Source organism: Prunus dulcis, chromosome 4 (genome assembly GCF_902201215.1).
Source record: "Prunus dulcis chromosome 4, ALMONDv2, whole genome shotgun sequence".
In the NCBI taxonomy this organism is placed as follows: Eukaryota; Viridiplantae; Streptophyta; class Magnoliopsida; order Rosales; family Rosaceae; genus Prunus; species Prunus dulcis.
In genome coordinates this window covers 8317903-8333094 of record NC_047653.1, presented here as the reverse complement: position 1 = coordinate 8333094, position 15192 = coordinate 8317903, and the positions used below count along the sequence as shown (strand labels likewise).

At 38.0% G+C, this 15192-nt stretch overlaps 2 protein-coding genes across 2 annotated transcripts; both read right to left on the bottom strand.

The window, feature by feature from the left end:
- Positions 1-1923: 1923 nt before the first annotated feature.
- On the bottom strand, positions 1924-3703 carry LOC117624697 (putative glycosyltransferase 7). The gene has a single exon (XM_034356103.1). It carries the CDS (start codon positions 3513-3515, stop codon positions 2196-2198), a length of 1320 nt encoding a protein of 439 aa, XP_034211994.1. The 5' UTR covers positions 3516-3703; the 3' UTR covers positions 1924-2195.
- Positions 3704-5748: 2045 nt separating this feature from the next.
- Positions 5749-14356, bottom strand: LOC117624073 (protein PAT1 homolog). The gene is made up of 5 exons (XM_034355203.1): positions 13821-14356; positions 12980-13116; positions 12144-12194; positions 9430-9493; positions 5749-8872 (listed from the first exon to the last, which is right to left on the bottom strand). Exons 1-5 carry the CDS (start codon positions 13906-13908, stop codon positions 6726-6728), a joined length of 2487 nt encoding a protein of 828 aa, XP_034211094.1. The 5' UTR covers positions 13909-14356; the 3' UTR covers positions 5749-6725.
- Between the last annotated feature and the right edge of the window lie 836 nt (positions 14357-15192).

Sequence of the window (15192 nt, the reverse complement as noted above, 5' to 3'; positions counted from 1 at the left end):
CAGAAAGCGCTTCTATGACTAAAAAACACTTCTTAATTTATCTTTTAATGTTGTCAAAAGTGCTTTTAATTGTCAAAAAGTATCTTTAACCATTTCAAAAGTACTTTCAAACAGGCCCTTAGTACCCTATCCAAGTTTTTATTTTATGGCCCATTGATAAGTAATGTGTATACTGACAAATCTGTCACACAAGTTAACAGGAGCAACTGAAATCAGAAAAGAAGCGCAATTTAATTCAAAGGAAATATGCTAACTAATCAACAGATACAACTAAAAAATATAATTTATATCTTGCAAATCAGGTACCAGACTAACCAAGGCATCTCCTCAAACCAACTTTTAAGAACAATAATGTACAAAGATACAAAACCCAAGTCATGAGTCATCTGTGTGGCAAGAAGCTCAATTTATGTGAACACCAATAACCTACTCAACAAGTACATCTACTTTACATTTCTGTCTACCAATGGCTCATACCAAACAACCAATTGCCAAGATTCATGCCTTCAATGGAACATTTGCAGGGTACATAACAAACCTAGCTTATTCGATCATACACTTAAAAAGTAAAGAATTAACATTAATGTTACACAGCTAACTCATTGGTGCCAAACCCATCCCAACCAGAAGAACACGAATGAACAAGTAAATAAAAAACTACGAGGCACTTGATATGCACGCTATATTATTGCATTATAAAAATAATCATGTTATACAACCCAATGTTATAACGTTGGGGCAAATGTGGGGTTTTGTGACATTATCCTTACTTCCTACTATCGATTGTCACACAGTAAATATTATATTTTTTAATAGTAATTTGATATGTTTGCCTTGTATAAATGAAGAATTGAAGTTGCATTGGCAAGGTTGAATTGCATTACTAGTGCGCACGTAAATGATTCTTGACCATTGATGCATTTTGGACTCACAATACATCACTGATCAGATCCACTCACAATGCATTATCCTACACTCCAAATGAAAAGCATTGTTGGGATTTGATGCCCTTGTTATAAGCCGGCAAATTCGTAGAGGGAATGGCAATGAAGGGAGTGATGAGTTGCTGCCACTTTGGTTGAATGCTAGTGGGTAATGTATACAGTAGAATGGACAACGGAGGGCCCTGCTGATGGCAATAGGCAATGGGCAATTTGTGGAAATTGAGTGTCACGGGTTTGACTGAGGCTGGAGCTTCATATGATTTTTTTCAGTAATTAAGGCGCTTTCAGCGACGGAATTGGTGTTGGGTTGGAAAATGCTTTGGCGGGGGGCTCTTCCCTTTTGGAGACCTGGCATGACAACGAAATTCATATGGACCCTGAACTTTATGGCCTTTAACTCTTTAGCATGGGTAGGTCAAGCAAGCTCTCCACTAATTGAGGCCATTCAAAATATCATGTTTCATTCATGGGTTATCAAGTCTGGATAAAAAGTACAGTCAAAGTTTGGTTGGAAGATGGGTTTTACAGTCTCTTTATATTTTCAACAATTTCTCGTTTAAACCCTAATATGGCATGAGATTCATGTGAGACTTCTCTTAGGTGAGACCAATAAAGCTGAGAAAAGAAGACTCGAATTAGGCCACTTGGCTTGCACTCAAGTTCGAATCTCCTTCTTCTTATATTATATTAATTTTGAATAATTTAGACCATCTCTTGTTCTTATATTATATTAATTTTGAATAATTTAGACCATCTCTTGTAGAAATTTTAAATTTATAAATAAATAAATAAATAAAGGAGAAAAAAGTGGGGTTTTATTTATGTCACTTTTCTTGCAATTTATACCTTTAACATTTTGGTGGAGATTAGATTGTTGTGATTAGAGGAAAGGTCAAAAAAAATTCACCATAATTTACACTTTAACATTGTTACTCACAAATCCATTCTTAACAGAGTGAAATAGAGGAGAAAAATGAAATTAATACAAAGAGCATCTAAGACTTTTTTTATTTCTGTAAATTGTAGCTGCTCCATATAATATGGCTGAAATGAAGAAGACAAGCAATATGAGCTTAAATTTCAAGAGCTGTCTCATGTCTTTTAATGTAAAAATTTGACAAGAACCCTACTTTTCAACATATCCAGGAGCATCTTAAATGCAGCCAGACTCACAAAGAGGCTCTTCTTCTTCCATATTTACACTTTCTACTTTGCAGGACAACAAACAAACTGAACAATCAAATCACAAAATCAAGCAGGGAAATCAAATGGCAGGGGAGACACCAAAGATGAGTTAAGTAGGTCTGGATGCACAAACCCAAATCTGCTAAGCACTTGATTGTCTGCAAAATTCAAAGCCTTCTGCATCCCATTCCAACAAGCCTCCCAAGTATACATGGAGTTGTGCTCTCCACTGCAAGGCTCACAGCCAGTGAAATGTGTCACGAAGGGCCTCCTCACTTTCTCTTTCCAAAAGCCTCTATCTTTCATATGCTTCTCTCTCATTGCACCATAAAACAAGCTCATCTTCTCTGCATGCCTTCTCCTCAGCAAATCCACCTCTCTGTCAATCTCCATGTACCCTTTGCTGATCTTGTCAAGCCCATCCACTATGCCCAACCAGTACCCATGCAAGTTGTACTCACTCTCCAAGTAAATCCTGTCCGCCCACCTGTCCTTCTCTTTTATGAGGAGGTAAATCAGAGCCGACTGATCATCTGACCCAGGATATGCCTTGTCCTTGATCAATGACTTTTGGGCTTTTCCCCATTTTTCATGGTCAGGGTTCTGTGGGCCCATGCTGGTCCATCTTTCCATCAAGTCCATGGACCACTGGCAGTTCCTGATCAACAACACACCAGCATTGAGACTTGTCCAGCTCTTCTCCTCATACAGCATATTCCACCATCCATGCACAACCAAGTTATGATCTTTGTACCTCTCTAATGGCAGCTTGAACTCCATGTCTGTGAGAATGGCATCCGAGTCGACCCACCAGATCCACTCGGCCTCAGGATGAGCCAACATGGAAGCTCTGAGAAGTGGGTATTTGGCCCAAAAGCCAGTCCCTTTCTGGTTCAGCAAAACATTGTTGTAAAATATTTCATGCCCATGAATTCTACAGTAATCAACTTTGTTCTTGAACAGCCTCAGCTGCAAATGATCACCAACTGGGTTTTTGCACACGTTTGGCTGAGACCCAGTTACAAGAAGAACTTTTTCTTCACTTGCAGCAAAAGAAGGGTGAAGCTTGAGCCATTCTCTGCGCTTCAAATCCCAATCCTTCATTGGTTCTTCCCCGAATACGTAGCTGAGATTCGGGTCGTCGTAGAATGTGGGCTCAGACGGGTCGGAGCCCAAGTCCGGGCCGCAACCACCCGTGCTCCAGGTGATGATGTTGTCGATGCTGGTGCTGGGGTTGATGAAGGTGAGCAGAGCCCAAACCAGAGACAACGCCATTGATGCACCTCCAACAAAAAGAAACCCATCTGCAATTAGAGAAGGGGCCTTGTGAAAAACTGATCTTTTTTTTGGTGATTGTTGAAACAGAGAGAATTCTGATGAACCCATTTGCAAGAAACGCCCAATGCTCTCTCTCTCTCTTCACTCTGTGAAAAGAGTAGCTTGCCCTCTCTCTCACTCTGTTTTTGTGATTAGAACAGAGTGTAAACTGGAAGAAGCATTAAATACCAAAAGCTTTGTTTATTGGGTGCCAAAGTACAAAAGACTTTCATGAGGGACTATCACCAATAATACTATTACACGTCGCATAGCATTATTGGCCGGAAATTTCTAACCAAAGTGCTTTAGATAGGTCTTAACACGTGGAAAGAATACAAATTTGAGTTTTGGTCCAAAGTTGAATAATTTGGGTGGAGATTAATGAAATAATTAATTGGTGCACACTTTGTTGGCTTAATTGCTCTTCTCTTTTTACGGTTTGAGTGTCGGCTTAAATTTGACCACCGAGACAACGTGATGCCCCCTTTATCTGTTTTAAAGTCGGCACATCAACTTGTGGTTAATTACATAGCCAAGATTGCAGAGTTTGATTGGTGGCCGAGGTATTAAAAATAAATAATGAGATCCCCAATATATTGAACATAGCATGGACTATTATTTTCCTTGAATTATTTTCATGTTTCTTGGAAGCATGGGCCATTCTATTATTATTTAACATAAAGAAATTTATATATATAGCATGTCACGTAGACCTTGTTTTGGGTAATTTATTGTTTTCTTTCCATTTCGTATGAACTTGCACATGGTGCTTATAAATGCACTGTTTTTTTCTTTTTCCTTTTCTTCTTTTTCTTCTTTTTCTTTTGACTTTTTGGTATTTTATTTTCAATATTTGGGGTAGATTCTCAGTGTTGTGTTTAATACTCTGTGTTTGAGTGCTTCAAATACCCAAAAGAAGAAAAGGGGAAAAAGAACGATGGGTTGGGATCGTATTCTTTGCAGGATCTACAAGTTAGGTCATTAGCACAACTTGTTTGTTCATGTGTTGTCAACTTGTCATGCATGCATACTAGTGGATAACATGGTATTAATTAAGGGCCTTTTAAGACATCTTGTTAAGTTTAATTCGACGTTCTAAAAAATTCACTGGATATATATCAACTCTCTCTCTCTTTTTGACTTGTCACGTAATAAGGAAGATTTCCTCCGCAAAAGAAACTGCTTTACTGGTTTTTTTTTGTTTTTTTTTTGGGTTTCATAACGCACATAGGCATAGGAATTTGAATTGTTTACATGGTCATTTTCAATAGCGTTAGGTGCAAAACCTTCTTGGCTGAGGCCTTTGTTTGACACGAGCACAGGGCATCAAAAGCTCAAGAAAGATACATAATTTAATCCATCGCTTTGGCACTAACTCTTGGGTGAATTAGTGACAAGAACATTTAGGAAAAGAACATCCGGCCTTTTTTCTTTTTAGCCTTGATGTTACATGAAGGGTGAAAATGATGGAACACCAAACACCCTCAAAATTCCAAGACTGAAGCATCTTGACTATGAAAAACCCAAGCATCTAAACGGGTCAAGTTTGTCTCTGCAGTCTTGTCATCAACATCTATGCCACATTGACATCAGGTCAACAATACATGTCATTTTTCTACATCACCAAGATTAAACTACTTGAATATTAATCATAATTGGACGAGGATAGCCAAGTTTCTCCAGAAGGAAAGATCAATCCCTTCCGAAAAAAATAATTGGGTGTAACAGTCGCCCACCAGGTGTTACTAATTCATGTGATATAACGCGTTCATATTTTAGGGTGTAGTACTAATACATAAAACACATACTATATATGCGTGGACGACAGATACATATTTCAGGGTGTAATATTAGTATATAGAACACATACTATAACACGTAATTAGCATTTTTCAGTTTAATACTTGTATTATGTACATATGTATGCATTTTTCAATAATACTTTCATTTTCGGTACACATCTTAAAGACTCGATAAAACTCTTAAAAAACAATCATACAATACATATATTATACACGAACATACATACTTTTCACGTTTAATACACGTCTTTTACACAATTTTAAATAATACAAACAAAATTCACATATTATAACTGTATTTTTTACATATTATTAAATAAAAATAATATATATTTAAATATTTAAATAAATTATATTAAAGTATTATATAACAGCCAAACTTTTCCATTCCTTATTTTACTAACTAGGCTATAACATGAGTGGAACAGCATTTCTCCGAACTTTTAATGTAGGTTCATATTCGAAGGGCTATAAACGACCGCAATAGATGAATGCAAATATAACATCTAACAAATCAACACTACTCCATTCCATCTCAAAATCAGTCCACCCACAGTTTAATAAATAGAGACATGAGAACTTTAGCAATAGACTTGGAACAAAATGAGAAACAAAGGATGTCTCAAAAGACAGCACCAACCAAATGGAGCATACTATTTTCTTAGCTTAAAATCCAACCTTCACAGAATGAACACACTACATGTCTAGAAGACTATAACCTTTATCTGCATGGCCTGTTGCAGTTACTGTAAAAGAAAGGAACATAACAAAAACAAAGACCTCCATCCAACATTCTTGAATATTAAAAATGGTAAACGAATGCGAGAAGTGAGAGCGGCGCTTCTCAATGGTAAACTAGCCCAAAACCTAATAATTGCGGGTTCGAGTCGCAAAAGCAATCTCTGTAAATGGCTGTGTTACTGTCTTGCCTCCCCAAACCTTGCATCAGTAAGAGTCCCGTGCACTGGGTCACCCTCTTTTTACAAGAATGTGGGAAATCAACTGCACTGAACACTGTAAATCTCATACCTCCCACCTACATCTCTATTTTAAGGATTCCACAACAGAGCATCAAAATATGCCCTCCTACATCTCTATTCTCAGAATTCCACAACAGAGCATCAAAATAAGCTCCTAAGTCGAGGAACACTATCTACTTCACCCACCCCCTCCTAAAATATATATAAAAAGGAAACCTGTACCATGCGATTTGAATACAAAGAGAGGCTTGCTTACAAGTTTTTTTTCCAGAGAAACATGAAATTAAGTAAAAACATATGAACCTAAACTACTAAACTTACCCGAATCATATATATGCCCTTTAACACCCACTTTATTCGCTTAAGATGTTGCATTCACTCATAAGTAAAAGCACAAGTAGAAAAGAACCCAACAATTTCGCAATCCAACAGAATGCCTTCTCAAATCCCTTTTTCTTCTCTAAACTCTGTTTCTCACATCTTCACATGGTTTAGCATCAACTCAGCACAGACTCAGAATTCATGTGAGTACCATTTCCTCCATCACGACTGTTCGATGCTCCTATGGGCATAGACCGCTGTGTGAAATCCAACAACATCTGTCTCTGGTGCTCATCAGTGTGAGGAAGGCTTGCACGCAACAGCTCAACTGGCATTTCACGACTAAAAGATATGGCTGTATCTGCGCCAATAACAGGCACATTTGGAGGGGCCTCCATTAGCCGTGACTGCATTATACTATCATATTTATTTACACAATACTTTGTCAGAAGGCCAAAGAATTCATCAAAGGAGGCCTGCCAAAGTGCCCGATTGGTCACGTTGTAGTTGCTTGCAGCATGAGGATCAGTTAAGAGTTCAGTTGCCCTCTCAAGAACTGAATTGAGAATAAGGGAGGCCCCATCTCCTGCGGGGCTTCCAAGGGGGCGAAGCGGGGGTTGCTTTGAGGAACAAACCACTGCTGCAAGACAGGCACTAAGTGCACCAAGGTCCATACCTCGAACACATGATGAAACAACCCTTGCAAGAATATTTGAAATTTCTGCAGTCCGTGAATCAGAAGGGAGGGTACCAAACAGGAACCTCAGATGACGAAAGATGGCCATACAGACTATTCGCATGAGCTCACCACCTGGAAAAAGAAGCTGCAGGTACTTTGCTAGGAGCTTCCGGCCCTTGGGAAGAGAAACTAACCTTAGGAATACAAGATCATCCTTAGGGACAGGCCCAACTGTGTGGCCATTGTTGCCAAGTGGGTCAACCAATTGAAGAGATGTTGCAAGCCCTTCCAACAAGGCCTGCCGCCTACGCTTCAACTGGATTCCACCATCTTGGAGTTGATTGAACTGTAGAAAGCGATCAATGTCATCCACATCTAGGAGAAGACATAGCCCATCCTCAATTGTAACTCTAGCAGCAAGCATTGGCTCCTGCTCTAGTGGCTTCTCAGAAACCTTTTGTTCAGTGTTGCCAGGACTAGATGAATTTGGAGGCTCAACTTCAAGAAGAGGACGAGGCCTACGTATTGAAGAGAAGGGAACCCTCCCAAGAGCATCTACCTGGAGAAAAGCATGTGGCTCAGTATTAGCTCGTGCTCGAGGAGGAAGATCCCTTAAGTTAGTTGGGCAGAAATGATGTTTCAACTTTGCCCCAGCAGATTTTCTTGCAAGGCAATACTGGTGGTAATAATCATCCACATATGGGTCATTGCTGTGTGTAGCAGCTAGCTGCATTCGGAGTATACTCTCAATTTCATCAGCTGTCATATACTTGGACCTAAATTGTGGCCACCCACCATCACTCCTATGGCTACTTGTATCAAAGCCATATTGAGAAAAACGCATATTTAGTCTAACTTTCTGAGCTGATTTTGGCCTTTGATCTCGAGGATCACCCATACCGAGCATTGCTTCAAACTTGCTCATCAAGGGCGGGGATGGAGAAAGATGGGGGTTAAATAGTTGAGACTGCATCACTGACAACTGGTTAAATGATGGCTGAACTGGATGGTGCAGTCTAGGAGGTTGTGGCTGTGGCTGTGGCTGATGCATCAATTGTGGAGGCATTAGGCCATTCTGATGAGATAACTGTTGTTGCAATAAATTGTTTAAAAGACTGGGATGATCTCCATATGCGCCACTTTGGTTGGCCCATTGCTTTAGGGGTCGGCTATTAGCGGAGATACCAGAAGTAAGCTGAGGCAAATTTCCACCAAAATGTGATCCATGAGGTAATCCAGTCATTTGAAGTTGAGAGTTAGAGTAAGGAGAGTGGTTTGGTGAAGATAATCCCCCCTGGGGTCCACCAGCAAGATATGGGTTCAGGTGGCTTGATTGGCGGTTTGGCGAAGCCTGCTGAGAGATGCCACCTGGGGGAGGATATGAAGTGAAACCAGATTTTGGCACCAGAATTGGTTCACTGGAAAAATGTTGATGATGATGCGGCTGCTGCTGCTGCTGCTGCTGTTGTTGGGGCTCAGGATATGAAGAAGTTCTGTACAAAGGCAATGATTCTGTGGGACGTGCAGAAGAAGAAAACGGTTGTGAAGACCATCGTTTCCCATCCTGAAGGCTTTCAGCATCCAATATATCTTCATCAATCCAGTTAGGGAAATGTTCCTGTGCCCATTCAGCAGCAGATGAACCTGAAAGAAACATGTCCTTATTAGAAAGTTTATAAACATCAACGTACAATATATTCAATAAGAAGTCCTCAAAGACACAACAGTGCCTTCACTTTAAAGAAATTTTCATGATGAATTGCAAGCATGGTATAGTTACTACTGATATCTTGTAACAGAAACAATAAACTTAACATTCATCGATATTGGACTTCAACTCATTCTAAACACGGCATACGTCTAGTTCAATTTTCATCATTGCTAAAATACACTAGAACTTTTCAACAGGATAGAATGATGAACATGTCAAAACCAAACGGTCAAAAGTAAATATTTTCACCCTAGGTTTCACTTCATAACATAGCATAGATCCAACCTAACTTACTTGAATACCCTAGCTACATCTATAACTTACTTTACTAGATTTCAGCAGCAACCATTAAATAAGAATAAATGCAGATGATTAAAAAAAAAAATGAAGGCTTTGCAATCAACCGAAAGGAATTGAGTCTATACAGGACCAGGTTTGAGGCAGGGTTACAGCAACATAGCAAAAAGAGAGATGCAACATTTTCACTCACTTTCTCTGGATCCTCTATCCCCAATTACTCCAGCACGCCTTGTTCCACTAACATCTTTGTTTAACTGCAACAGAAGAAGAAAAATATGTGACTTAGAGCACAAAAACAAGAGGAGACATTTGGTATCTGACACCAGCAACCAAAATTAGTTCTTTATATAAACAATTCCAGACAGATAACAACTATATTCACTAGACCTAAGCCTCAGGGTACACGTCTATAACTAAAACCCAATTAGCCTATATATATCCCACTGTAGGTTATTTGACTTGATAGTGCTCCAATAAGAATAATCATATCAAACCCCAAAAACCACCATGGACAAATAACTAAGATGTAAAAGAGAAATAATAATACAGACATCTAGAATAGAAACTATCAATCCCAATTACTAGTATATAGTCCACAATCAAGTTAACTTAACTTATAGGCATTAAGGAACAAAATGAAATATTAGATTATGAAAATTAATGACTTCAACATTACCCCCCCAAAAAAAAAATCTTTAAAGCATATACAGGGTATTCAATCACAAGAATAGAAAGATTGAGAACAAATACAAGACAAGAGTCATTCGATTTTTTCGAGAAGAAACACACTTTTATTATGTAGAAGAAAAAATGAGCACTACAGTCGACTTAAAGTCCACCCCTGCACATGAACTTATGTACAGCACAGGAAGCCAAAGATAATCACATCAACCTAACTTATAATGAACACACAGCTGCCTTCCAGTCTATATAAATACCACGACAGGAAGGGTCCCTATATTCATCTGTAACTGATCATGCCCATAGAGAAGCCCAAAACCAAACTGTCTCCCGAAGTTCTCCCCAGCAGGGCCCTTAATATCTTCAGAAACATCTCTCCAACCATGATGCCTCAATAACTGCTACACACATAAGCCTTTCACTTTCTTCCCTCTCCCTAACACTTCCTGTTCTTCATAAGGTATAGCAAAAATCCTCTGGGGACTACCCAGCTCGGCCTCACCTCTAAGAATACTCTATGCCACAAATATCATGCAACATGACAGAAAGGAAGGCATGCGCAACACCTTCTCACCCCTTTTTGCACAAGATGCACCAATGTGAAGGTAGGTCCATTCTAGGCCTTCTTTGAAATATCACATGTATTGACCTTCCGATGTGCCACAATCCCAGAAAAAATCTTCACTTTAAGTGACACCTTTTACTTCCAAAGCTGCCGAAAGGAGATAGCATCTACATTATCACTCAAGTACCTGCCAAAAGATTTGCATGATAACTTATCTGAACATCCTAGCTCATTTTCTTATATCAGCCCTGTGTGGAGACACAAATGCACCCTTTCCAGGATCAGCAACAAAGCTGACAGCTATCCCACTTCCTGCTCATTCAAATTCCTTCCAAACCCAATATTCCGTAAATGTAAGAACCACCAGCCTTGAGATAAAAACATTGTGATACCTTGGTAACAATACAGCATAGGAAACAGAGTTCCCACAGATTGCAGCAACTTGAAAAAGATTTGACCCCTTGAGAAATATGCTTTGACAGACTTCTGCTAGAGCTCTGAACTAATTTTCATCAACAAGTGCCATAAGCCTCTTCTTCCAGGGTGAGAATCTCCAAAGCCACTGCCCTAACAAAACTCTTTTTTTTTTTATCACTAAGTTACCCAATACTCGGCCCCTCTTCCAACATGGGAATCTTCAAAGCCACCTTCTTTACAACCAGTTGCCAAATACTAGTGGCTCTTGGATTATCCCCAATGGGAGACCCAAATGTTCATTGGCCAAAATCCCACTCCACAGCCCAAAGAATCAGCCAATAATTTAACCTTTTCTTAAACAAAAATGTGTCACAATAATGCAAAACTACAAAAATGGTGAAGTGAATGGATCAAATAACAGGAGCAATTGAGCCATATACTATTGGTGAGACTTAAACCCAAGGCCTAGTATCTTCTCTTCTGCTTGAGGAGGGCAGTAGAGACACTACAGCATTGTCCCCTCAAGTATATATTATGAGATCCTTCAATCACCTAAGATTCATTTTTCTTTATCAGTTGGTCTATACTCTGGCCACCACCAATGAGGATGTTGCTATTGCAACGCTCGAAACTACTCACCCAACCCACCTTTTAATACCCCAAAAAAAAAAACCAAAAAACTAAAAACTAAACCTGTAGTCTATCCCTCCATGAAAAAACCTAGGGCACCAACACTACCACAGCTATGGCCACCGCCGTCCAAAGTCTAAGAATATATATACCACACTTCACGTCGTATATTGGTGGCTTGGAGGGAAACACCACACTTCATGTCATATCTTAACATACACAAATTCAAAAACGATGAAATAATTCAAATCCCTATTTTACCAATAACTGAGTTACCAGCATGTTTTTTATAAAAGAAATTAGGAGAAATATAAGACTCGTTGAAATAAAACACAGGAATCTAGGAGATGCTAAACACTATTTTCCCCACATTCATCTTGGTTCCCAAAGTACGCAGCTCACATTAAGGCCATTATTTTACATATACATAATTGTATTCCATGCATATCATTAGTAAATTCGCAATCTTGGAATTCCCTCACTCATTGTGAAAAAGAAAATTGAACACAAAACATCATAACTAATTCAGAAGATCCCTCATGTTAATCCAGAATATTAAACAAAATCATGCATTTTGACCACCTGCATCATCAAATCTGTAGTAAACTAACCTTCTCAAAGGTTAAGGACAGATCATCAATATCAGATAGAGATACGTCACCCTGCCAATAAGAAAACAACAGTCAGTTCAACCAATTGGAATTTCTTGCACTTGGGCATTATCAATCAATATCAAAATTTACACCCGCCCCCTTCCTGCCATTGAACACCTACTACAGTGAAAATTTAGGAAGAGAAGAGTTTCTTTCTTTTGTCATTTATTCCACAAACAAAGGAAACACCTAAATCTCCTGCAAAAAACAATGAAAATCTACACAACTATAAAAATTCACAGAAAAGCTTATCTAATCAAATTTCCAGCAAGGAATAAATGGAGTAGTAGGCCAGAAAGGAAGAATAAGCAGAGGCCAGTAAGGCAACAAAAAAGGGTATTCATCTCTCAGCAGAAACATGATGACAGAAGCAACACTTCTTGAAAGTATAGAAACGAAGACAGCCACACTTCTAAATCTTTTTATGAGTTTATAACATCAAACATATATAAGTAACAGCATGCAAAGGAAGCAATAGATCCACACCCAAAAAAACCTAAATTAGTTTCTTAATCAAAATGCATAACCCAATTTAATTGAATAACAATGAAATCTTTCATAAATCTCCCAACAAGTACTGTTGTGACTTAAAAGGTCTAAGACTCTATCATGCAATTTTGAAGCAGAGGAAATTCCTAAAATTTTAAAAAAAGTCACAAAAAAAGAAATATGATTTCATGACATCAAGTCCATATAACTTCCAAATACTAAATAAAGACATTCAATACCCAAAAATAATAAAAAAGTTGTTCCGAAACGATTGTCATAAAAATCAGTGAAGAAAAAGGTTTAACCTGTTCTCTATCATATAGAAACTCCTCCTCATCAAACCCAACTGGAGCCTCCTCTTCATCTAAACCTCCCAACTCAACTTCCTCAACAGAATCTTTACCAAAAAATGCATATTGTGATGCATCAAATACCGCATCTCCTACACAAAGGAAGAACTCGAAGTCAAAAGAAGAATTAAATGATGCTCCAAATAATTGCATCGTGGAGGAGGAAAAAAAATCACCTTTCCAATAAAGCACCATGCCACTATATATTCAACAAGCCAAACAACTCATGAAAAATATATTGCTGCGTAAAACACATTTACACATTTAATTGAAACTTGTATGCAATTAACTACATAATTGATTAAGTTGGGGATTTCTTATTTTTAAGGAACTATTATGAAGTATGGAAACCTCAGATTGACTCTGAGTCTTACTAACATTCTTTTCATCTGAAAGACATTACTGAAATCATATTTATACTTTCAAGTATTAACTGCAACAAAATATAGGTGAGCACCGTCCAAAACTTATTCAAAGCTTAATATGAAAAACAAAGTAGTTTATAGCTACAATTAAACAACAACGCATCAAAAAGAGTCCAAACACCAAAGTGAACAACACAACAGAGGGTGGCCGAAAACCCTTTGAATTCAACAATCCACTCCACACTATTCCTTTTGGCTTATAGTAATCAGTAGCAAATTCCAATAACCAATTCACGGTTTAAAATTTCTCAGTTTTCTCAGCAGCTAAACAGAACCCAGATCTATAGAACAGACTACAACCCACAAACGCAAAGCAAAGCAGGAAAAAACAATAATAAAAGAAGAATCTCAGAAAGCTAAGAGAAGCGAACCTGAGGTATTAAGTTGCAATTGGTTGAGATCTTGTGGGACGGAGCAGGTAGCCTCTTGAATACTACCCCTACTCTCAAACCCTTCCATATCCTACACTCTTCTATATCTCCACTGTATATTTAAGTCTAATCAAAGAACACGAAAACAGAACTGAACCCAGTAAACTAAAACCCTCACAATAATCAGTAACTGAATCTCCGAAGCAAAATTTGCATCTAAAATAAGAGAAGCAAAAACCCTTTAAGCTGAAATTTGTGCAAGGTTTCTGCTAAGATGGTAACAGAAAAGCTGGTGAGAAGATCTGTACAGTGGGTTGGGTACAGATATTCATGGCTTTGGCAAAGCCTTCTTTTTTCTGGGTTGGATTTGTGAGACGAGATAACCCTAGGTAGGGGATAAAGATTGAGTTTTTTTTAAATAAGTTTTTTTATTTATTTATTAACTGGAATTGGATCGGGACTGATAAAATAAAGAGAGGACGGTGAGGTGACAATATATTTATATATTTCTGAGAATGGTTATTGTTAAAAAAACTTGTTGTTCAAAATGTTAGAGCATTTCCACTTATTTGTCATGACAAAAAATAAAGGGAGTCAAATTTGTTACTATTTCTATAAGTAGTGTATGTCTTAGTCATTTTTTTGTTGGTTTTTCATCCATTGCCATGGTAACCCAAAGATAACTACTATTCACATGGGATATGAGGAGAAGAATTTGTATATAGTTTTGGTGTGAGAAGTGAAGAATATGGTTAAGTATTTATAATTTAAAAAAATTCTGAATTTTTTGGTTTTTTTTAGAATCTTTTTCAATCGTTTTTAAAAAAATTCGTTATTTATATCATAATCCTCAAACAACAGCTCGGATTCTTCTTGTCTTCGGGCTTACCAGGACTTGGTGGAGCCCACCCCTTGCCTAGGCTGTTTTGTATCGCTGGAATTGCATTTGCATTTCTTACCAGGGCTGGGCTATCTGTTGGAAGTGCTCTTAAAAGACAAAAAAAGGCAGAGAATGGTAATGGAAATGCTCTTTTTCTTTTCTTTTCTTTTCTTTTTTTTTTTTTTTTAATTTGGTTTTGTTGTATGCCCACAATTATGGGAGGGTGATGGTGGTGGCTTGCTTTGTATGCAAATAGAAAAAGGCTTGGTGAAAAGGAGATGCATCTATCTATCTGTCTCTTTTTCTTCCTTTTCCTTTTCCTTTTATTTTTCATTGATTGGTTTTGTAGCATTCTTAATTTATATGGACTAAAGTAGAGATGAGGTGAGACATGCATCGTCACAAGGACACCCATAATTGGAATTATTGTATGTTTAGGTATTGTAATGAACATTGAAATATAATAAAATAAAGAGCAATGTTGATTAGAAT